Source organism: Pelophylax lessonae (assembly GCF_965119305.1).
Source record: "Pelophylax lessonae genome assembly, chromosome: 9".
Taxonomy (NCBI): domain Eukaryota; kingdom Metazoa; phylum Chordata; class Amphibia; order Anura; family Ranidae; genus Pelophylax; species Pelophylax lessonae.
Genome location: NC_138776.1, coordinates 57,696,571 through 57,721,206, shown reverse-complemented (window position 1 = coordinate 57,721,206; position 24,636 = coordinate 57,696,571). Strand labels below are relative to the sequence as shown.

Below are 24,636 nucleotides of genomic sequence, written 5' to 3'. Positions count from 1 at the left end.
TCACAGCCGGTCACAAATGTCAACAGAGAACACGGTAACTAGCTGTCACCGTGTTCTCCTCCTCACACACTGATCCTGTGTGAGGAGGAGATTGTGGTAACAGCTAGTTACCAAGTACAGTGCACCCCAACCACACTGATTGCCCCCCCCCAATAAAAAGCACCTGTCACTAGCCCATCAAAGTACCCGAGTACCAGTCACCAGCCCATCAAGTACTCAGATGACAGGTACTCGGGTACTCTGATGACGGGAACTCGGGTACTCTGATGACGGGTACTTGGGTACTCTGATGACGGGTACTCGGGTACTCTGATGACGGGTACTTTGAGTACCTGTCAACGGAGTATCCGTCATCTGAGTACCTGTCACCTACCCATCAGAGTACCCGAGTACCTTCCACCTGCTCATCAGAGTACCTGAAGCCTGAAGTACCCGAGTACTTGCCGCCTGCTCATCAGTACCCATCACTACTCATCAGTACCTATCACGTATCAGTACTGATCATCAGTACCCATCAGTACAGTATCAGTATCAGTACTACTCATCACTACCTATCACCTGCCTGTCACCTGCCCATCAGAGTACCCGAGTGTACCTGTCACCTGCCTATCGGAGTACCCGAGTACCTGCCACCTGCTCATCAGTACCAGAGTACCTGTCACCTGCCCAACAAAGTACCCGAGTACCTGTCACCCTTCATACAGCCACCATGTCCAAGTCCAAAAAGGTTTATATATGTCCTCCGTTTAAACCTAAATACCGGTGTTATGGCAGCAGATAGCTGCCATAACCCTGGTATTTTTTTAAACGGTGAACGGTTGGCTTTCCGATAAGGGTGGTCCCAGAGGCGGATTCGCCGCGGGATCACCCTTCCTGGATGGCGGAAGAGGCGCCCCCTCCCACCGCGTTCCGGTCCTTTTCCCCGCTTACCGGACCCGCCGGCAGCGGGGAAAACGATCCGGTCCCGGATCCTCACAGACAGGATGTCGAGTGAGGGCAAGCTTGCCCTCACTTGACTCTATGGTCTTGGAGGACTGGAGCTACGGAAAATGTTGTTGCCTAGCAACCGGTTTAAAGGTCCTTTTTTTTTTTTTTTCATTTTATATAATAATTTTTTTTTTTCTATCTTTTAGTGTACTTGTGAGATCTGAGGACTTTTTGACCCCAGATCTCACAAAAAAGAGGTCCTGTCGTGCCTATTTCTATTACGAGGAATGTTTACATTCCTTTTAATAGAAATAAAAATGATCAATTTATTTTTTTTTTTAAACGGTGTAAAAATAAAAAATAATAAATAAAATAAATAGTAAAAAAAAAAAAAAAATAAAAGCGCCCTGTCCCCGTGAGCTCGCGCGCAGAAGCGAACGCATACAGAAACCCCGCCCACATATGTAAACGGTGTTCAAACCACACATGCGAGGTATCGCCGCGATCGTTAGAGCAAGGGGAATAATTTGAGCCCTAGACCTCCTCTGTAACTCAAAGAAGGCAACCTGTAGAAATTTTTAAATTGTCGCCTATAGGGATTTTTAAGTACCAAAGTTTGTCGCCATTCCGTGAGCGTGCGCAATTTTGAAACATGACATGCTGGGTATCTATTTACTCAGCGTTACATTATCTTTCACATTATGGAAAAAAATTGGGCTAACTTTACTGGTTTCTTATTTTTTAATTAAAAAAAGTGAATTTTTTCCCAAAAAATTGCGTTTGGAAGACCGCTGCGCAAATACGGTGTGATAAAAAATATTGCAATAATCTCCATTTTATTCTCTAGGGTCTCTGCTAAAAAAAATATATATAATGTTTGGGGGTTCTAAGCAGTTTTCTAGCAAAACAACTGATTTTAGCTTGTAAACACCAAATGTCAAAAATAGGCCTAGGCAAGTGGCTAGGATGCATGATGATGCTCCTTGGATGTTGGGCCCCTCTATATGGCTAGGCTGTGAAAAAGTCTCACACATGTGGTATTGCCATACTCAGGAGGAGTGGCAGAATGAATTTTGGGGTGTCATTTTTGCTGTGTACATGCTATGTGTTAGGAATATCCTATAAATTGACAACTTTGTGTAAAAAAAAAAAGTTTTAATTTTTTCCCCACATTTTCCAAAAACCTGTGGAAAAAAATGATATGTTCAAACGACCCATAATGCCTCATAGAATATACGTTGGAGTGTTTGCTTTCCAAAATGGGGTCATTTTGTGGACTTTTCCATTGTATTGGTGCTCTAGGGCCTTGAAAAGTGTGATAGGTAGTAAGAAAGTTTTATGTGTATTTATGCTCCTAGAACGCCTGAAGGTGCTTCTTGGACGTGGAGTCTCTTTTTGTGGCCAGGCTGTGTAAAAGTCTCACACATGTGGTATCGCCATACTCGGAAGGAGTAGCAGAATGTATTTTTGGGTGTAATTTTTGCTGTGTACATGCTATGTGTTAGAAATAGCTTATAAATTGACAACTTTGTGGGAAAAAAAAGAAAAAAAAATGTTTTTCTTCATTTTCCCAAGAATTGTGGGAAAAAATTACAACTTCAAAAAACCCACCATGCCTCTTACTAAATACCTTGGACTGTCTACTTTACAAAAAGGGGTCATTTGGTCGGTATTTGTACTGTCCTGACATTTCAGGGCCTCAAGAAAGGAGATAGGCAGTCAGTACATCTGGTGTGATCAATTTTCAGTAATTGGTACCATAGCTTCTAGACTCAATAACTTTCACACAGACTAAATAATATACACTAATTTGGGTTAATTTTACCAGAGATATGTAGCAGTATACATTTTGGCCCAAATGTATGAAGAAAAATTAATTTTTTGCAAAATTTTATAATTGAAACTAAAAAAAAGTGTTTTCTTTTCAAAATTTTTGCTCTTTTTTGCATATATCACGGAAAAAAAAAAACCCCAGTTGTGATCAAATACCACCAAAAGAAAGCTCTATTTGTGTGAAAATAATGATAAAAATTTTGTTTGGTTACAGTGTAGCATGACTGAGCAATTGTCATTCAAAATGTGAGAGTGCTGAAAGCTGAAAATTGGTCTGGGCAGGAAGGGTGTCTAACTGCTCTGTATAGAAGTGGTTAAGGGGTAAAAAATCATCCGGTCCAGAAGTGGTTAATAAAACCAAAAAAAGCCTCACACAGGGGGATGTAAACAAACCTGGGGTTGAAAATATTTTGTCTCATGTATGCATAAAATATAAGAGGAATGAAGTGGAGGAGGGGAGCTGTGGGCCCTTGGTGACATGCCATCAGGCACACTGTGACATTTAGGTAGTGGCCGTTGTGTAGACCCAATCAGACTCTACATGCTGATGGTCTCCCGCTGACTGTTTTGTGTGCAGAGGCCACGGAGAAAGGGACTCTTTATTTACCCAGCATCCCGCTCTGTGCTAACTCCTCCTCTATGGCCAGTAGACGGTTATACTTGGCTGTTCTTTCTCCACGTAGCAGACCTCCCAACTTGATGAACTGCGCACCAATCGCCACGGCCTGCGGAGATAAGAGAATGACACTTGAAGGGACCATGTACACTTCTATACACCGCCACAGCCCATGTCTACCACACTGCCAGAACAGAGAGCTGTGTCCACCTCTGTACCGCCTTTATATAAAACACAACCAGACATGAGAGAGCTGTGTACTATTATACGGGATGTACAGGATACTACACCAATAGTTTTATTATTCCACAGGATTTATATAGCGCCAACAGTTTGCGCAGCATTTTACAACATGAGGGCAGACAATACAATTCAATACAGGAGGAATCCGACGGCCCTGCTCGTTAGAGCTTAGGATCTAAGGGGGAGGCTTAAGTGATACAAAAGGTAATTACTGTGGGGGATGAACTGATGGAGAAAATCAAAGTACAGTTGTTAGGTGTGGGCAGTATAGGCTTCTCTAAAGGAGTGTTTTCAGGGATCCTCTAAAAACAATGTAGGAGATAATCGGACAGTTTGGGGTAGGAAGTTCCATAGAATGAGAGAGGCTTTGGAAAAAATCCTGGAGCCGTGTACTCCATAAAGCTTGTGTATATCACACCAGACGCTGCCTACACCTCGGTATTGTGTACAACCCATGTATAACACGCAGACACGAGAGTTGGTGTACAACTGCATAATGTCTCCAGGGCGAAACCAAGTAGCATTGGGATGACACAGACAGATGGGACTCATGCCATGGCAGTCTGAAAACCCAGGCCAGGGAACTCGTCTTGCAGGAACCGCTCTGATTGTTGAGGGTGGTGAGGAAATTGACCGGTTTATTAAATGTTCTGCTTGTCTGTCTGGAGAGCAGAATGTTTGCAGAAATCAGGCCCAGCCACATTCCAAAACATTTTACGGCTCTTTAGATGTGGAATAATTTTCTCACTGCTCAGACATCCCCCTAAACCAGTGGTTCTTAACCTGGGTTCGATCGAACCCCAGGGGTTCGGTGAGTCAGTCTCGTGGGTTCGGCGGAGGTCATTTCTGAACTGGTCTCTGAAAGACAACAGCAGAAGTCACACTGATTTGCAGTAAATATTCATTATTATGTTTTTGTTTTTGTGTGAAAATCATGTTTTAATGGTTTTGTTCTTTAATGGTTTTGTTCTTTAATGGTTTTGTTCATTTGGTGCACCTATGTATAAATATATACCTAAATATATACCTATGTTTTGAATTTGAAAAAATCATATTTTATTTTTCCAATTAAGAAGGGTTCGGTGAATGCGCATATGAAACTGGTGGGGTTCAGTACCTCCAACAAGGTTAAGAACCACTGCCCTAAACAGTGAGCACCCCCTACAGATACTTTGTATAGATACTAGAGGACCATACCAGATCCGCCACGCTGCTCCCCGAACACTCTTCATGCGGACATCCTAGAACAATCACCTGTTTTTCTCCTGCAAAAACAAAAAAGGCGCCATTGAAAATAGTACACAGTTTATGGCCAGGAGCTTAAAAAAAAAAAAAAGTGGGGTGCTTTGTAACCTTTAGTAGGCAGTAAGAGATGGGGACATTGGGTTCTTTCATGTATAAGATGTGGACATGGGGAAGGGGTAGCTTGAGTATGAGATGTAGACACCTGAGGCCTTATATTTGAGATAGTGACAAGGAGGATGAATCGGTGTCGGGCTTCAGTATGAGATGAGGACACCCAAGTGCTTGAATATGAGAAGGAGACACCAAGGGCCATGTGTATAAAAATGGGAACACAGGGGCCTGAAGTATGAGATGGGGACAACAGGGGCTACTTGTATGAGATTGGGTCACTAGGGGGGCCTCAAATATGAGACTTGTATATGAAGTACCATTTTCCCATTGTCAGACTGAATTTCACATGTATGTCATTTATCATTGTTAAATAAATAAAAAACTATGACATGTTTAAAGCAGAACTCCAGGCAAAGAGAAATTTCTACTCATGACAAATTTGATTTAAAACTCTATTTTACATACTGCCAGCATGACTGTGTGGTGTGTCTATCTGTAAAAAGGCACAAGACATCCACGCAGAGATTAGGAGTACCCCCAGATAACCATCCTAATGACAATTGTCACTTGGGTATTATTCTGTCTCAGCATCGATTGTACCTGTGACCTTCTTGTAGACCCCCAGTCTCTAAGTGTGTGCAGCAGGTTGAATGATGGCTTTAACAGATAGTTTACTCAATGAATAAAGACTCCAGAGGTGTTCTCCAATGCTTCTTTATGCTTCAAGTTAGCAAAGACATAAACATAGAGGCTTTTCCATAGGTAAATTTACAATGAAGTTACACAGCTTCCACACTCTGCAGTCTCCTCATAACAACTAAACAAAATGGCAGTTACAGCAGGAAAATGGAGATGGGAGAAACCATCTAGCCAGAAACAGCAGGGGTGCTAGGAAGATACCAATATCATAGCATAACATAACATGTAATAACAACTGCTAAACAGTTAAAGCTGCGTGGCAGCACACTCCCCGCCTGGTATCGTGAGATACCACTACACAATTATTTTCCATAAACATACAATTAACATTGCATACAGTAGAATGCTATGTAGCCCTCTCCTCTAAGCTAACTATGCTAGAGATCTAAGTGACTCCTTCACATAACACTGAATCAGAATTTTTGGAAGCAGGCATAATTAGGACTGTCTCAGTGACTGGTCTCAGGAAGGTTTTTGGGCTCCTGTCCTTTACAATCCTGACTTCCACACTTCGGACCTTTCCATCATCAGCAATGGCCTTTGTAATAACTCCAACTGGCCACTGGATCCGATTGGTTTGCTTTTCTTTTAGAAGAACCAGGTCCCCTTCCTTTAAGTTAGGCTTCTGGGTTTGCCACTTTTTACGTCCTTGAAGAAGTGTGAGGTATTCCCTCCTCCATCTGTCCCAGAAACAATCTGCAAGGTATTGAGCATATCTCCATTGACGTTTATATATGTCCTTTTCATCAAAGATGCTCTTTGGCGCTGGGATCTGTCCAATTTTCCGGCTCAATAATGCAGCTGGAGTTAAAACAGTTGGACATTCTGGGTCTGTGGATACAGCTGTCAGCGATCTTTAGTTGATTATTGCTGCGACCTCAGCAAGGAATGTAGTAAGTACTTCATGGGTAAGACGTGAAGAACTCACATCAAGCAACATAGAATCCAGTATGCGCCTTGCCATCCCAAACATACGTTCCCATGCTCCGCCCATGTGTGAAGCGTGTGGTGGGTTGAATTTCCACTGGTTTGCAGTGGCGGAGAAGGTGGCCCTTGGAGGTGGCTCTGTCTGAGAAGCTCGCTCCCGCAGGGGTTTGTTAATGCTCTGGGACGCTCTCTCGCTATAATTGAACTGGTTGGTCAGTTTTCTCTCCTTCTTGTTCCTGGATGGTATTTCCTCACCTTCTGTCCATTCTTCACTAGCCTGAGCGTCAGACTTCACATCTGTATCTTTGTCTCCCGGCTCTGTGGAGTCGTTGGTCTGAGTCTCTTCAATGACTCCCAACTTCGCCATCTGTCGTCGCGCTTTATCAGAGTCTTCGTTTAACATGTTTCCATCCAGGGAGAAGTGTACGGCCAGCTGGTCCACGATGCTAATGGGTTTGTAGGCCAGTTCCTTAAAACTGTACCTCACAATGTTCTGGGGGGCATGAGGGTTGTTTGCAGTCAGGATACGAGTGAATTCCTCCTTAAGTTCAGCCTCGCTGAGTTCCAGCTGGTCCGGAGGCTTAACCAGAGTCTTGGCCTGCATCCATTCATCAGCTCCATCCCCCATAACTGTGGAGTCATCTTCATCCTCCAAATTTCTTCTTGAGCAGATGTTGGAACTCAATGCTACAACTTCAGGCCGGATTTCCGGATCAGTATCTGGATCCTCCAGGTGGAAATCGATATCTTCTTCTGAGTTTGTAGAAGACTGGTCCATTAAAAACTTGGGTTCTGAAAACCAAATGGTTTGTGTGAGGACAACTGCTGGCACTAAAATCTTCTGCATGAATGCTAGAAAGTGCTCTCGCTTCTCAGGTTTGTTACGGAGAGTTTTCTTCAGTGCAGCAAATCTGGTTAAAGCTTGTTCTCGATTGTTAGGGAGAGTAAGCCTTGGTACTCGGAAGGGTACTGGAGCTACCCAATTGTTGGAATTGTCCTTGAAGAACTCTTCATCCGTAATCTTAATGAGCTCCTTGTCTTCGACTGAAGGAGCAATCTTGTTGTCATCACAAGTAGTCTGGTACACTGAATCACCAAAGTCCTTTTGAAAAGTGAGCTTGCAGTTAATGCTTTGGAGTGCTTGATATGGAACTTCGTTCTTAAAATCAAGTCTTTCCTTCACATAATAGTGCGATGGACATTTCATAAATTGACAGGTAACATTAGTTTTGTAGGAAGCTACATCCAAGAGCTTGTGAGATTGGTCTAAGCAGACTTCTCCTATTATCACCCATCCAAGATCGAGTTTCTGGGCCTGAGGAGCATCATCTGGACCGTTACATAACTCTCTTATTTTATGAACTCTAGGAATGTCTCTCCCTAGTAGAATCAAAATCTTAACATCCTTGTTAAGTGGTGGAATGTAGTTAGCAATGTGACTCAAATGAGGGTGATGACGTGCAACCTCTGGTGTTGGGATTTCTTCTCTGTTGTTCGGTAGCTGATCACATTCGATTAGAGTTGGAAGAGGAAACTCTGTGTCCTCATATTCTGATGCAACTACGAAGCCATGGGCTCTTCTTCCAGAAGTATTGACCTTTCCTGCACATGTCTGCAAGGTATAGGACCAGGTCTCTCCTTGAATGTTGAATAGGTCAAAGAATTCTGTACTGGCCAATGAGCGATTGCTCTGATCATCGAGTATGGCATACATTTTTATGGATTTTTGTGGACATCCTTCAGGAAAAACTCTTACAAGACATATCTTGCTACAAGACTTGCTATGAAGCCCTTCTCCACATACCTCTGTACACCTTGTGGTTACGGGGTTGGCATATTGCTCAGTTCTCTCCCCGCCATCATCTGATGTAGTCTTGGGGTTGCTGCCGAGTGAAGGTTTCCTTTTGAACAGATCTGAATGAAGAGCGTCCACATGTTTGTCACTGTTGCAGAGAGAACATCTGATGGCGATCTTACAGTCTCTAGCTAAATGATCGGAGGATGCACAACACTTAAAACAGATATTATGCTCTTTGAGAAATGACTTGCGTTCTTCAATAGGCTTGTCCTTAAATGCACGACATTTGGAGAGAGAGTGTGGCGCATTATGAATAGGACACTGTTGATTAAGATTGCTAGCTTTGATGTCTGTAGCTAAGACGTTGGATGCTATCGCGGTCTTCCCCACTGCAATAGGATGCCTTAAATCCTTGAATTTACCGTTGGTGGCAATACCCCTTGAAGTACTTAAAGGAATGGTGGTTGTATCTGGATAGAAGAAGCTTGGGTCATTCTTGGATCTTGCAACCTTCCGCACGAACTCTGAAAAATAAGAAAAGGGAGGGAAGGAAACACAATGCTCATACTTATACTTTGATCCTACACTAGTCCACTTTCCCTGAAGATAACTAGGCAACTTTGCTACAATAGGATTTACGCCCTGAGCAGTGTCTAAATAGCTAAGACCTGGTAAACTAGGATCTAACTTAGCAATTTCAAGTTCTTGAAGGAGGTCACCTAACTCTCTAAGCTTATGATTGTCCTTAACAGAGATTTTAGGAAAGTCGTTAAGTCTCTGGAATAAGGCAGATTCAATGACTTCGGGGCTCCCATAGTCTTGTTCTAGACGTTCCCAGGCAGCATCAAGGCCTGCTTTAAAGTTATAAATGTAGACAGATTTAAGTTTCTTTACTTGTTCTGAAGATTGACGCCCCAACCACTTTATTAGTAAGTCAAGTTCTGCTTGAGGTTCAATGTCCAAGTTCTTGGTTACCGCCTTAAATGTAGATCTCCAACTCCTGTAGTTCTCTGGGCGGTCATCAAATCTAGACAGTCCAGTTGTAATCAACTCTCGTCGAATCATATACTTGCTGAACTCTGCAATGTCAGTGCTTTCAGTTTTTATAGCCACAGGGTCTACTGATGGTGCGCCGTCTTGGACCATGGTTGGTATATGATGTTGGCTGGTAGGTAGAGAGAAAGGTGTTGCATACGGGTTTAATCTAGGTAAGGGTCTGTCATCTGAAGGTCTCTGAGCATTTGAAGTTAAAGAGAGCTGTATCAAAGGGGGTATAGAGTTCATTCTGTAGTCTTCTGCTGTGCCCTTGCAATCTCTATGCACATAGGGTTGTGGTGGCACATGAGCTGCGTAGGTTGATTCACTTGATTTTGTGACGTGCGGTAGTTGTGGAGGGTCTCTGTTAGTAGGTGTGTCTAGTTGACCAGCTTGCTTTGGCGACACATTGCCTTCTGATCCACTTGCTGGATGATTATGAGAAGAATCTCCAACTGTAGGTGGGACTGTATTGTCGTGGTTCTGAGTTAAGACAAACTGTAGGGTCCTTTCCACAGGGTCTTGAAAAGCAGCCAAGCTGGCACAAGCTGCTCCTTCTTCTTCCAATAGGGCTTGTTCCAAGACAGATAACTCTGCTAAAGCTACTTCCTTTTCTCTATTCTTCTGAAGAATTTCTAGCTGAGCCTCTGTTTCTGCTTGTATTCTTGCCTGAATGCGTTTAGCTTCTGCTTCCTTGCATTTAGCTTCTTCTTCCTTGCATTTAGCTTCTGCCTTGATGGCTGCTTCTTTTTCAGAGCAGGCGGCTTGAACCTGGGCTACTGCAACCTTTTGGCGAGCTTTGAGAATTTGGTCGCTCAGTATTGACCTTATAGAGCAGGACCGCAATGACTTAGAAGAAGATTTATGATATGAGCGGGCAGACCTAGAAGATTTTCCTGAGTGTCTTGAAGAAGCAGAGTTACAGGATATAGTCTCATATAGCTGTGCCAATCTCCCTTCTATCTGTGCCTTTGCTTCAAGATATGTACTATGCCTCTGCTGGTCATTAGGAGTAAAGTCCTTTAATTCCAATGCAGCTTCCTCTATGTTGGAATGTGACAATAGGGAATAGTACTTCTCAGAAAGTCTTTTATAATTCTCAAATGCCTTCTTAACCCTTGAGAGAGCAGTGATCAATTGCTCAGAGTTGTTGCTAGTTACATTAGTGGCTGTTATACAACTTAAAGTCTTTTCCCATAATGCAGTCAGGTTACTAGATGTTTCTTCCTTACTTGCTTCATAAACCTCCCTTGCCTTCAAGGATGGATGAGGGGCTCTGACAGGACGAGCAGAATGAAGTAAGGAGTCTGCTTTATCTTGACTAAATGCAGGTAACTCTGTGAGATCTCTGTCAGACATAATAAGTACTGTATTTCTGGTGTCTTGTTAGAAATCTGCCAGAGCTCAGCTCTGTAAGTAGTGACTTCTGTTATTAAGCAGGCTGGCTGAGGTATTTTTTGTTACAATAGTGGCTAGTGCTGGAACTAGTTCAAACTGGATCACCTCAGAAGGCTGTAACAGTAATGAAGCAGTAATAGGTGGCTGGTTTCATATGCAGAGTAATGCTTCTGGTGACTCACAGACAAGTTTGGTACTTACAGTTCTGAAGCTGTATATTACCATGGACATTTACTTCAAGTACTTTTTGGAACTGTACTCTCTGAAGCTGTGTATTCCTGGAAATTTACTTTTTGAAGCTGTGTACTCCTGTAAATTTACTTATGGAAAAGCCTCTATGTTTATGTCTTTGCTAACTTGAAGCATAAAGAAGCATTGGAGAACACCTCTGGAGTCTTTATTCATTGAGTAAACTATCTGTTAAAGCCATCATTCAACCTGCTGCACACACTTAGAGACTGGGGGTCTACAAGAAGGTCACAGGTACAATCGATGCTGAGACAGAATAGTATAGACTATTCTGTCTCAGCATCGATTGTACCTGTGACCTTCTTGTAGACCCCCAGTCTCTAAGTGTGTGCAGCAGGTTGAATGATGGCTTTAACAGATAGTTTACTCAATGAATAAAGACTCCAGAGGTGTTCTCCAATGCTTCTTTATGCTTCAAGTTAGCAAAGACATAAACATAGAGGCTTTTCCATAGGTAAATTTACAATGAAGTTACACAGCTTCCACACTCTGCAGTCTCCTCATAACAACTAAACAAAATGGCAGTTACAGCAGGAAAATGGAGATGGGAGAAACCATCTAGCCAGAAACAGCAGGGGTGCTAGGAAGATACCAATATCATAGCATAACATAACATGTAATAACAACTGCTAAACAGTTAAAGCTGCGTGGCAGCACAGGTATATAGTATGGCAGGGGTACATATAGCTGAACAGAAATCGAGAATTATACACGGATGACCAAAGGAATGGAGCAAAGAGCAGCTGCAGACTGACAACTTTCACTCTTATCATTCACCACTGAATGCCTTGCACTGTCTGAAGGATAAAGTAGTCTCAGGCTGGGTCTACACTGATGCGAATTGGATGTGGTTTTTTCTCCGCATCCAATTCATATGACAGGAGAGTGCGACGGGCTCTCAATAGAGCCGGTTCACACAGCTCCAGGGCGGCCGCAGTTGGCATTGAAAAAAAGGGTCCTGTTCGACTTCAGGTCCGATTTAGGTGCAAATTCAGGCAAAAATGCAGGTCTGATTCACACCTGAATCAGTAAACAGGGACACACACTGGACCCTCTGCTGTGACCCGGCCGCAGCATGTGTGAACGGAGAGCCTCAGGGTCCACATAATTTATTCCAGGCAAAAATCTCCATTTCTTAAACCATAACAATAATTTTCTTTCTTGTCCTTCAAGGGACATGGGAAGTTTTTAATGTTTAGGTTATACAGCCACCTACAGGATGATTGGACAATGGTTTAAAAAAAAAAAACGTACACCTGCTGTACGGGATACTCCTAGCTTACCCTTCACTAACGTCGCTGGATGTTAGCGCCTTCTGGATGGTGCCAACATTTGCAATCTGGAGTCCTGTTGTCCTCTGTTCATGGGGGTCTATCCCATCCCTGAATTCATCTTTAGCTCTGTTAAGGGGTGTGGCTTTTTCCTCTGCCTTTTGGCTAAGGTTTTTTACAGTCATGCAAGACTTTATGACCCCATCTCACCTAGTTATTTGCTGGTCGATCGCAGAGGCCACAAGAACACTCCTGCACTCTCTCCAGCAGATTTAGTATCGGATTTTCCCATAGCCTTATCAGCTTCCAAGCCGTTGTCTGATTCCTTTTTAGCTCTGATTGACGCACCACTCTGAAACTAAAGAGTAAGCTTGTTGCTTCTACCAGTGCCATTTCCTGTCTCGAGACATTTTAGCCTCCTACACAAAGACTTTCCCTTTTTCTGCATTTGCTTTCTAACTACAGTATTTCTCTAAGAAGATTATAAGAAACCTGATAAGTTGTTTTCTTCCCCCTTAGTGCCATTTTGCCTTGTATCTGTTTGGTGAGGATTTTTTTTTTTTTTTTACAGAAGTGGTCTACTCCCACTGTGGGTCTGGCAGTGACCCTCCTTAACAGTGTGATTACTATTCTGGTAAACACCTTTCTTAGAGAACTCTGACTGCTGGAAATCCCTGAAAAGTGATCTAACCATTTCTGCAATTGATCTCCATTTGGCTGAAGCATTACATTTTGACTGAAAGTTTGCTGGAAGCCTCTGGCCTCGTCTCACGTATGTGTCTCATGTCAGCACATAGGTAGGTGTAGGGCACTTTGGCTAAACTTTTGGAATGTGGAACGTGTAAAAAGTTAATGTACAAAGTGTGGATCCACGTGGCCTTCGAGGGACTAGACACTAAAATCAACTTATTCCTTGTAGTATCTAGGTCTATTCCTAGACTCCGCTCAGGCCAGTTTCATTAAACAGGAGAAACTTCATACAATCCAGTCTCAGATTAAAAACTCTCCAGTTCAGGAGCCATCCTGCTTTTGTCACATCATACCTTTGCCAGTCATATACATTCCAGGCAGCTGTAAACAATTGTCAGGAAAATTTGCTAAGCTGGCATGGCCTGGACCCAGTAGTGGGCCCTTCAGCAAGAGGTGTTCCAAAACCTCCGCTGCAGGTAGGGGGACACAGGTGTGGTTTGTCTTCAGCTATAGGGAATACCCAGTGGAAGCAGAAGATTCTCTGGTGGCCCTGTGGGATCTGTACACCCAGATCAATGCATTTGTGAAAATGACTTCCTCATCTGCTTCACATGATCAAGATGGAGGGTATGCTGGTGACCCTGTTTACTCCGCACTGACCCAGGCTAATGTTATTCTGACCTAGTAAGACTCCTGGCAGACGCTGTGTGGGCACTGCCAGATTTTGTTTGGATATTCTATTCCAAGGACTGATATACCATCCTGCTTCAGTCTGTGATTCCTACACTGCTAAAAGCTTGGAAGTCTACTTCCTATAAGGTCTATCACTGGACATGGAAGTGTGAGTCTTGGGGCTTCCACCCTAAGATTTTCAGTGGCACAAATCGTCTCTCCAGCATCAGGGTCTAGACCAACATTTAGTCCTCACCACTATCAAGAGGTTTCTGACCTTGCTATCCTGTTTCAGAGACTATTGGCCTCTCACTCCTCAATTAAAACCTTTTATACAGGGGGTCTTCCATGTAGCTCTTCCTGACCATTCTCTTGTGACTCCATAAGACCGGAATCTGGTTCCCTCTGAACTTTAGAAACCACAGTTTGCAACTATTAAGACACTCGTATTCTTACTCTTGCCTACAAGGTGGTGTTTCTTGTAGCCATTACCTCGGTGAGGTGAGTGTTTGAACTGGCATTCTTATCCTTCAAAAAAATACTTTCACATTTTGCATTGTAATGATTCAGTGTTGAGGCCCAGGACCTCCTTCTTGGCTAAGGTAGTTTCTGCCTTTCACCTAAACCGGGACATTGTTCATCCATCCCTTTGTATAGCTTCAGTTCCCCAAAGGGAATTTCCCTCCACCCCTCAGTTGGACTGCCTGGATATCCCAAAGGTAAAAAACACCCTGTGTCTCTTAATAAATGGTAAAGAAAACAGGACTTTTGTACTGACTATAAAATCTTTTTCTTAGTGTCCATTGAGGTCCCACCCCTTTGGGCTTATGATCATGTTCTTGGTACAGCTTTGCTACAAAACTGAGGCATGCTGGTAGTAGGAGGGATTATCCTAGGCTGGCCTATAGGTTTTTTTTTTTTTTCCTTACCAGTGTCCAATGTTCCTGCTAGTGGCTGCATAATAAAAAAAGACTCTGTATGTTCCTCAATTGACTCCAAGAAAATAATTTTTGGTTGTCAAAAAATCCTGTTTTCAGGACTGAGATCCAAATTAAACTGGGAATAAGTTCCATGACTGATAATATATGTTGTAACTTTGTCAAGTCAGCAGCAGGCATACAATATCTCTGTGGATTGCAGATTCTTCCGGTTATCCCTCACCAGACTGGACACATCTCAATTACTCTTTTCCCAAGATACCTCTTCTGAAAGTCCCTTAGAAAATGTAATATGAGAGGCCCTTTCTCTCACACTACTGCAGCCCTACCCACCGCAGTATATTGTATTGAAAGGAAGGATGCATCACTTAGGGCAATGGTCTCCAAACTGTGGCCCTTTGCTTGTCTTTATCCAGCCCTTGAGGCCCTATTCTGAAGGACAGTTATCTGGCCCTTTGTTTATAAACTTTGGAAACCCCTGACCTAGGGTGATGTGACATAGGCTACGGCACTGTCAAAAGCATTCTAATGATGGCTGGCATGGAGTATATTAAACTGGCACTAGGATTAAAATTGCAATTTTTTCAGAGTTTTGGGCAGTTGCGATGTCTCCAGGATAAAATTGTCAGGTCAGTGATTTTCTTATTCCCTATGATTGATATCTATCTGAGCATTTCATTGCACCTGTTTTGAAAACAGCCCCTCCCTAGTGTGAGGTCACAGTTAGCATTGATTTTGTCCGCCGGAAATGATCTTTGGGGTCATACAACTCCATCCTAATGCCTCGTACACACGCAACGATTGTTGGCCGTGCATTTTCGGCCAAAGTCCGATCGGCCGATTGTCGGCTTGTTAGTATGATGCTTCCAACAACCGACTGCGACTTTTTGGCCGAACAAAATCTGGTGTGCAGGCTATAACATTTTTGTTGGCCGTCAACAGAACGCCCGATTGTTCGTCAGTCAGTACAGATTTCGGCAGACAAAAAACAGATGAGCAAGACTGGGCATGCTCAGAGAAGAAAAAACACAGGGAAAGTAAACCAGCACATGACATCACTTCTGAAGTTGGTTGTTGTTGGACGAAAAAATTTGTGTGCAGTCTAGAGCGCATTTCTACCAACAGAACGACACTGGACAAAAGACGGCCGATCGGTCGGCCAACAATCGTTGCGTGTGTACGAGGCATAAGAATGTACACATGAGGTTGTATTGGAGCAGGATGAAAAACAACCCTCTGCTCATCTCCCGGGATTCAGTAATGTTACCCAACATTTAACACATTTCCACATCTCTGTTCACTTTCAGCAGATAGTCTCTTCTCACCTTCCATCAGCCGGACCTCCATGAGTAGGTCAGTAATTGTTGTCTGGTTGGTGTACTTGAGGATGGCTCCGAAAGATGGGATGGGGTCACTGCATGGCAGGCTGGACTTGGTTCTTGATGCAACGTCTGCGATTATATAACATCTAGAGCCGACAGTTTTCCCCAGAGTCTCCCATTGTGCAACATCCTAGCCAAACAACACAGACAAGCCTGAATACTCTCTACTTTCATCAGCCAACGTCACCCGTATCTGATATTTTCCAGATGAGTGGTGGCTATTATAGGCACAAAGAGGGGAAACAAGGATGGATAAAACTTGGTGTATTAAAGACATCCAAGTCATCTCCAGCAAACATCCTATAGATCACGTGTGTCAAACACAAGGCCCGCGGGCCGAATGTGGCCCTCCAGGCTATTTCATGTGGCCCTCCCACCTCTCCTGCAGCTACCCCCTCATCTCTGTTCCTAACTTGTCTCAGCAGTCGACAGCAGAGGAGAACAGAACTCCTCATACAGATTCTGTACCTCTCTGTTCAGCTGCAGCACCACCTCATCTCCATCTCCCCTGGTCTCAGCATTCAGCAAACTCTAGCCCTCCTCTTGTTCTCCTCCAGACCCTGCACTTTCTGCTTCCCAGCTCCATTCACAGCTTCTTCCAGGAAGCAGCACAAAATAAAGAGGGTGCACTGTGATGTAAGGGAGGGTGGGGGACTTTTCACTTCTGATAGTGGGGGCTCTTGACATCTGATGTAAGATGAGGTGATCTGGACATCTAGTCTTACAGATACAACCGGCCCTTTTAGGGCAGCCATAATGCTGATGCAGCCCTAGATGAAATTGGGTTTGACACCCCTGCTATAGATAGTATACATATCTGAAGATAGTCTTCAGACAAAAAATGTAGAGCAACTTGTTGGGTACTGATCTCACATGCTATTGGCTCACATTGCACGCTTACATTTTATGTATAGTATGCTGGCAATTTTGCTTTACTTTTTCAATAAAAGTTTAACGATATTTGTACTATTGAAGTTTCCCTTTTACTTTTTGCGATACCCATATGACAGCAAACGATATTGTATATTAAAGACTAAGTTTTGCCTATGCAGCTTCCCAGCAGCATATAACAACAGGATCTAAGGGACGTCTGGCAGAGATGACCTGGGTGTCTTTAATATAAATTACCTAATTTCCTTTGGGGTCTGATGAGGTAATGCTTGCAATTCAGGGTTGCGATGACTATATACTTTGAATCTCAAGATTGTAATGATTTAAGCCAGCAATAAATGGATCAAAATTTGGTTGGTTCATCAGGGACCATCCGAATTTCAATCCATGTATGGGCAGGATGGTTGTACCCAAGTCGGTACAACGAGCCTATGGGATTTTTCTACATGCAATTACTGCCAGCCGCTATAGCCACTAACAGTAAATATTGTATTGTGCCAGCCAGGAATGCTCTCTGCGCCCCCCCAAACAGAATACAATAGTGCTGCAGGAGGCATTCCCCCATCAACACTGACTGTGTTGAAGGAGGATTTGAGTGATTTGCTTTCCTTCCACCCATGGTGGAAGGGAAGAAAATCGAGTCATCTATACTTCCTTTAGTTGTCTCACTTCAAGAACTCCAACTTTCTGAAGATTTTAATGAGGACGTTTCTTCTGGATGGTGCTGTATATTTCAACTTTACTGGCATGAACTCCTATTCAAACTCCATAATAATGGCCATAGTTTTGGAAAGGGATACCAGAGGTTTACATACTTTTGCCTATATATATATATATATTTTGTTAAATTGGAATGGTTATCTTGCATGTTGATGTACTTAAGAATAAAATTAAAGTGGTTCTAAAGGATCAAGGTTTTTTTTTTTTTTTTTTTTTTTTTTTTCACCCGAATGCATTTTATGCTATAAGCTAAAAAACCTTCTGAGTGCAGCTCCCTCCTCAGCCCCCCTTATACTTACCTGAGCCTGATCTCAATCCAGCAATGTGTGCAAGAGCAGCGTCTCTCTCTTTACTCTGTAGTCCTAATTCCCATTGCACACGTTCCTAGAATGAGCTCTTAAGGTACTGGGTGCTGTAGCGACTGCCAGCTGGATACTGGAACCTGTACGATAAGTTGATATTTGCCAGCACAGCAAGGATCATCAATTTCGTCCAAAACTGTTTTTATTCAAGAAAGATCACATCACAAAATGGTGTAGTGCAACGTTTCAGAGCCACACAGGACCCCTTCATCAGGCATGTGATGAGAATGTATAAGCAAACGTTGCACTACACCATTTTGTGATGTGATCTTTCTTCAATGAAAACCGTTTTGACAAAATTGATGATCCTTGGTGTGCTGGTGAATATCTATTATTTCTCTCCTCACTGGCCCCTGCTGCTGTCAATCACAGCCAATAAGCCAATGAGGAGAGAGTGGGGGTGGGACAGAGCTGTGCTCTCTGTGTGTCAATAGACAAACAGAGCGTGGCTCGGGAGTGAACCTGTTTGAGTCTTGCAAACGGAGGCACTTGGCAGGGGGGAGGAGCCAGGACCCCCAGTCAGGGACCCAAAAAGAAGGGGATTGGGGCTGCTCTGTGCAAAACCATTACACAGAGCAGGGAAGTATGACAAGTTTCTTATTTAAAAAAAAAAATCTTTCCATTAGAATCACTTTATAAATATTCTTATATAAATATGTTTACATGGGCCACTGGCTAGTATTTAGATGGAATTTTCCAGTCGGTCAGCACTGGACATCTTACGGATCGTATGTGGCTGAGTGAAATTATTCTAGAGATTTTTTTTTTTTTTTTTTTTAGGAGAGGCTTACCTCCTTCCTGAGAGGGTCCACTAATGCCTTGACAGCCGGGTGCCGACTAATGATATCCGCATATAAATCCACCATCTCCTCGGGACTCTTCCATGTGCCACTTATAATTTCATATTTGCCTTTGTTCTAAGAGGAGATGAAAATTAGGGAAATGTGTTTTGCAGAGAAGGTGTGTAATAAGGACAGAGGTCAGCAATGCTAAAGCGAAGCCAAACTTAACAAAAATAAAATCTGCAAACATTTTCAATCTTTCAATTAGGCAAAGCGATCGGCTACTTACGTAGTCCATTAATTCGTGGGCTGCGCAATTTATGGCTAAGTAGAAGTCTGTTCCCAGTTCTAGGCCAAGCTGTTCGCAAGCTTCCCGCATTAAATCCAGAGGTTGATCTATGCGGTCACCTGCTAATACCAGACAGCCCAGTGCAGACACACTCTTAGTACCCGACTGCTGGAATTAAGCCGAGAAAAAAAAGCTGTTAAACACAAAAGTGCATCACCTCTTTCCCCCCCACCGAGGGCCTAGCAGCATCTTGACATTTCACAAATGATGTGTTTACTTCTACGAGGTGATGGAGCCCTGCTACAATGGATTCACTTATGTGGGATTGCAGCCGAGAATAGGAGAGAAAATATTAGATTGTTTGGGAAGATTCATCCAAATGTTTTATTAGTGTGCGTCATTCCGAACTCAAGAGAAGGATCTGCACCTCCAGACATAAAACACGCCAAGGGCAACATTGTATAGATGGGGGCAAAGAAACATAGCAGAGTGATGGCAGAAAACTTTCTTTTATTAATCCATGTTTGTCCCAAGTATGTTTAAAACCACTTACAATTGGTACCTCTGCTGGATGTCTGTTCCAAGTATCAACTACTCTTTTGGCAAAATAATACTTTCTAAGGTTAGTTTTGAACTTTCCTCCTAGTTTTAGGCCATGTCTCCATGTTTTTGATCTTAGATTCATATTTAAAATACTGCCCTCTTGAACCCTATTTACAACCTAAAGTTTTTTTTTTAATCGTGCCTCCACTAAAACTGTAAATTTTAAAGTCTTTTTTTTTTCAAAAAAACAAAACATGTTATACTTACCTGCTCTGTGCAGTGGCTTTGCACAGAGCAGCCCGACCCTCCTCTTCTCAGGCCCCTCCCTCCTGCCCAGTGCCCCCACAAGTAGCTTGCAATGGGGCCACCCAAGCAGGCTCGCTCCCAGGTTGCGGCTCTGCATGTTTATTCACAGATGGAGCTGCTGCTCGCCTCCCTCCCCTGATTGGCTCAGTGGCTGTGATTAAAGTGGTGTTCCAGCCGGGGAAAAAATCTGCTGACTTTTAATATATTGACACTTACCTGTCCAGGGAGTTTGCGATGTCGGCACCCCAGCTGATTTTCAGATTGGCTGCTGGCTGCTGTCGCCACCATTCATTCTAAGGGAAACCAGCAGTGAAGCCTTTCGGGTTCACAGCCGGTTCCCTACTGCGCATACGCGAAGCACGGTGCGCAATCTAATTGGCTCGGTGATAGGGAAAGGAGGAGGGGGCTGAACTTCCAAGGGACGGCGCCACGCCACTGTCTCCCGGAAGTGGGGAAGGGTACCTGTCAAAAACAGGTACCCATTTCCCCCTATAAGGTGCCAAATGTGGCACCGGAGGGTGAGAGAAAGCAGATGAATGGAAGTTCCACTTTTGGGTGGAACTCCACTTTAACAGCAGCGGGACCCAATGGCTCCCACTGCTGTCTTAGCCAATGAGGAGGCAGAGTCCCCAGAGGGCCGAGGCATTTGTGCACATCGCTGGATCGAGATGGGGCTCAGGTAAGTATTAGGGGGAAGCTGGGGAGGACTCTGCACACAAGCTTTTTTCCTTCATGCATAGGAAGAAGGTAAAAATAAATTGAGCCTTTAGAACCACTTTACGTTCCTACAGTTGTCCTGATGTTCTATTCCTCAGACCTTTCTCCATGTTTTGCTGCCCATCCCTGAACTTGTTCTATCCTATCAATATCTTTCTGTAAGTGGGGTCTCCAGGACTGGATAAAGTATTCTAAATGAGATCTAACTAAAGATCTATATAGGAAAATCAGAACCTCCTTCCTCCGGCTGGTGACCCGTCTAAAAAAATATAGAAAGATGGGAATCAGAACCTCCTTTCTCCTGCTGGGGAGAATGTGTGCAGAATGACATCACTGTGAGGGCTAAGATATCATCATTCTGTTGGAAAGATCAGACAGCAGTACACCTCATCAGCTGGTGTTATCTTGTACAATTGGTTGTGAAAATTAGAAGAGCTGAACCCCAGGAGTGATTGAAAAGCTGTGCCTATAGGAGGCGAGTCCTGTGTACTTACCGCATTCTTACCTACGACGTCCATTTGCTTTATTATCTGTGCCTGGAGGGATATGGCCAGGTCCATGGCCTGCAGAGAGACCACATTGTGTCATAATCACATTATTCAAGACAACAGACTTGCTGCACCCAACAGCCCTAGAGGGAATACCTAAAAGAGCCAGCACTACAGAGAAGCAGAATATAGATTTCTTCAGGTCATCCTGGGACTGGAAGTCCACCAAAACATCTAATAGTGATGGTATTTCATAAAAGGTGTACTCCACAGACACGTATGCACCCCAAAGTCCCCCTTCCTGGCTTAGAAATACAGAAATGTGAAATAAAACAGATGCTGTCACTGTGCCCCTTCTGCACTGCATGATGGTTGTTGCAGGTAACAAACATGATATGTGCCTGAAAAAGCTGCCAGCAGGGCATATGGGTAGCCTACTGGCCTTTATGCACACGATTGAAGCCATGTTCTTCTAGATTGACATTAATTAGGTTGAAATAGGTTCAACATTTCAAACTGCAGTAGTTTTGGTGCAGAGAAACTGCTTGCCCCCTACAAGATCCTTGTAATAGTTGTGTATCATCCAAGGGTGCAATATGTGTGGTGCACATGGGCCCCAAGGGTGAAGGGTGGGGGGGCCTAATGTGCCCCAACACATTGGGAAACCCCGGTTCTCTATCTGGGGAAGGAACCAAGTGGGCTGCACAAATAATGTATCCCATGCCTGTTGAAGGAGCCAAATGGAAGCTGAATCGCACAGCTGCCATGCATCTATATTACGCTGCTCAAAAAAAATTAAAGGAACACTTTGAAAACACATCAGATCCTAATGGGGAAAATATCATGCTGGATATCTGTACTGATTTGGACTGGTTGATGTGTTAGGAATGAAAGTATGCCACATCATTGGCTGGAAATGAAAGTTTTCAACCTACAGAGGGCTGAATTCAAGAACACCCTTAAAATCAAAGTGAAAAAATGATGCAGCAGGCTAGTCCATTTTGCTGAAATTTCATTGCAGCAACTCAAAATGGTACTCAGTAGTTTTATGGCTCCCACGTGCTTGTATGCATGCCTGACAATGCTCCTAATGAGACGATGGGTGGTGTCCTGGGGTATTTCCTCCCAGATCTGGACCAGCACATCACTGAGCTCCTGAACAGACTGAGGTGCAATCTGGCAGCGTCGGATGAACCGAAACATAATGTCCCAGAGGTGTTCTATTGGATTTATGTCAGTTGAGCGTGGGGGCTATTCAATGGTATCAATCCCTTCATCTTCCAGGAACTGGCTGCACACTCTCGCCACATAAGGCTGGGCATTGTTGTGCACCAGGAGGAGCCCAGGACCCACTGCACCAGCGTAGGATCTGAAAATGGGTCCAAGGATTTCAGCTTGATACCTAATGGCAGTCAGGGTGCCATTGTCTAGCCTGTGCATCTTTCCATGGATATGTCTCCCCAGACCAGCACTGACCCACCAGCAAAGCAGTCATGCTGAACGATATTTACAGGCAGCATAATGTTCTCCACAGCTTCCCCAGACCCTTTCATGCCCATCACATGTGCTCAGGGTGAACCTGCTCTCATCTGTGAAAAGCACAGGGTGCCAGTGGCGGACCTGCCAATTCTGGTGTTCAATGGCAAATGCCAATAGAGCTCCACAGTGCCAGGCAGTGAGCACAGGGCCCACTAGAGGGCGTCAGGCTCTCAGGCCACCCTCATGAAGTCTGTTTCTGATTGTGTGGTCAGGGATATTCACACCACTGGCCTGCTGGAGGTCATTTTGTAGGGCTCTAGCAGTGCTCACCCTGTTCATCCTTGCACAAAGTAGCAGATACCGGCCCTGCTAATTTGGTTAAGGACCTTCTACGGCCCTGTCCAGCTTTCCTGGCGTAACTGCCTGTCTCTTGGAATCTCCTCCACGCTCTTGAGACTGTGCTGGGAGACACAGCAAACCTTATGGCAATGGTACCTATTGATGTGCCATCCTGGAGAAGTTGGACTATCTGTGCAAACTCTATAGGGCCCAGGTATCGCCTTATGCTACCAGTAGTGACACTGACCCTAGCCAAATACAAAACTAGTAAAAAAAAAAAAAAAGTCAGAAAAGATGAGCAGGGAAAAAAAAATGTCAGTGGCCCCCCCACCTATAAAACCATTCCTGTTTTGGAGGTCGTCTCATTGTTACCCATCTAGTGCACTTGTTGTTAAAGGAGATGTATAGCCAAAGCTGGTTTGGCTGTACATATCTTATGGATCACAGGAGTGCAATTCGTTTTGCACTCCTGTGACCCGTTTTCAGCAGAGAGTGGGCTGAAGTCGGCTCTCTGCTGACGTCACAGAAATCAGTCCAGGCACCGCGTCATCGCGACAATGGAAGTCGGGATCCGCCAGCTGCCTGGACCGACATCTGGCTCAGCCTCTCAGCCAGCCGTTGAGAGTCGGCCACTCCACCCCCTCTACAGCACAGCGCTCCAGTGAGCGAGGTGGAGGCAGAGCAGAGAGCTGCTGACTGACAGTCAGCTGCTCTCTGCTCGGGGGGCTGTGAGAACTGGGCGATCGGTGGTGTTCGATCGCTTGGTTCTCAGTGCAGAGGCACCGGTGGACCGATGCTGCATCCACCTAGCTAAGTATAATTCTTGAAAAAAAAAAAAGCATTCCCATACGTCTCTTAATTTCTGTAACAGCAAAGCAGCTAAAACTGATTAACAACCCCCTCTGCTACTTAACTGACCAGATCAATATACCAGGAGTTTAATTGACTTGATGCTATACTCTGATTAAAAAGTGTTCCTTTATTTCTTTGACCAGTGTATGTCTCATGCAATCCTCTCCCTTGCCATTCCCCCGACACCTGGTCTCCTCCACATCACAAGTGCTAAAGCTGCAACAAAGATCTATTTAGTACTTGTGATGTGGAGATCTGACACTGGAGGAGAGGATCGGAGGAAACTTCCCTTTCTCTCCCTGCGAGATGACAGCTGTCAAGTAGCCAGCGAGCGTTTCAGCAGTACCTGCTGGTTACATAGTCTAGATGTCCGGTAGCTGCGAGGTTCGGCTCCTTCCCCAGCAGGTGTGGAAATTATTATATACTTTCGGACCTCAACAGTGTCATCTTTGTGCTATTAATTATTATGTACAGCTCGCTCGGCTTCTTCCTCCGCAACATCACAGATCACTTGAGTGTAACTTGCTGAATCGGCGCATGCGCAGTAGGCACAGGGGTCCAGAATTTCAACAGATCCAGAATTTACTGCTACAGGTAAGCTGCGCAGAGGAGGGCTGTACTGTGGAATAGAGGGGCACTTACTCTTGATCCCTGAACTCTGCGTCACTTACTCCTGACCTTTGAAGTCTGCCTTACTACTGAGCTGTGCACTCTGTGCTATTTAACTACTGATCTCTGTCTGCACTCTGTGTCACCTGATCCCGAACCCCAGCACTCTGCGGAACCTACTCCCGAACCCCCGCACTCTGTGCCACCTACTCCCGAACCCCCGTA

General features: G+C 44.1%; 1 protein-coding gene across 3 annotated transcripts in view; it reads right to left on the bottom strand.

The window, feature by feature from the left end:
- Window positions 1–24,636, bottom strand: part of ENO4 (enolase 4) — a 66,895-nt gene that overhangs the window by 1,525 nt on the left and 40,734 nt on the right. Inside the window, exons 7-12 of one of the 3 annotated variants that reach the window (XM_082266772.1) lie at window positions 21,139–21,207; window positions 19,079–19,246; window positions 18,799–18,924; window positions 15,978–16,164; window positions 4,817–4,884; window positions 3,368–3,485 (exon numbers count right to left, since the gene is read on the bottom strand). In XM_082266772.1, coding sequence (XP_082122898.1) covers window positions 3,368–3,485; window positions 4,817–4,884; window positions 15,978–16,164; window positions 18,799–18,924; window positions 19,079–19,246; window positions 21,139–21,207 — 736 coding nt within the window. The remainder of the gene's footprint in view (window positions 1–3,367; window positions 3,486–4,816; window positions 4,885–15,977; window positions 16,165–18,798; window positions 18,925–19,078; window positions 19,247–21,138; window positions 21,208–24,636) is intronic. The other 2 variants (XM_082266773.1, XM_082266774.1) reach the window with 2 other exon arrangements.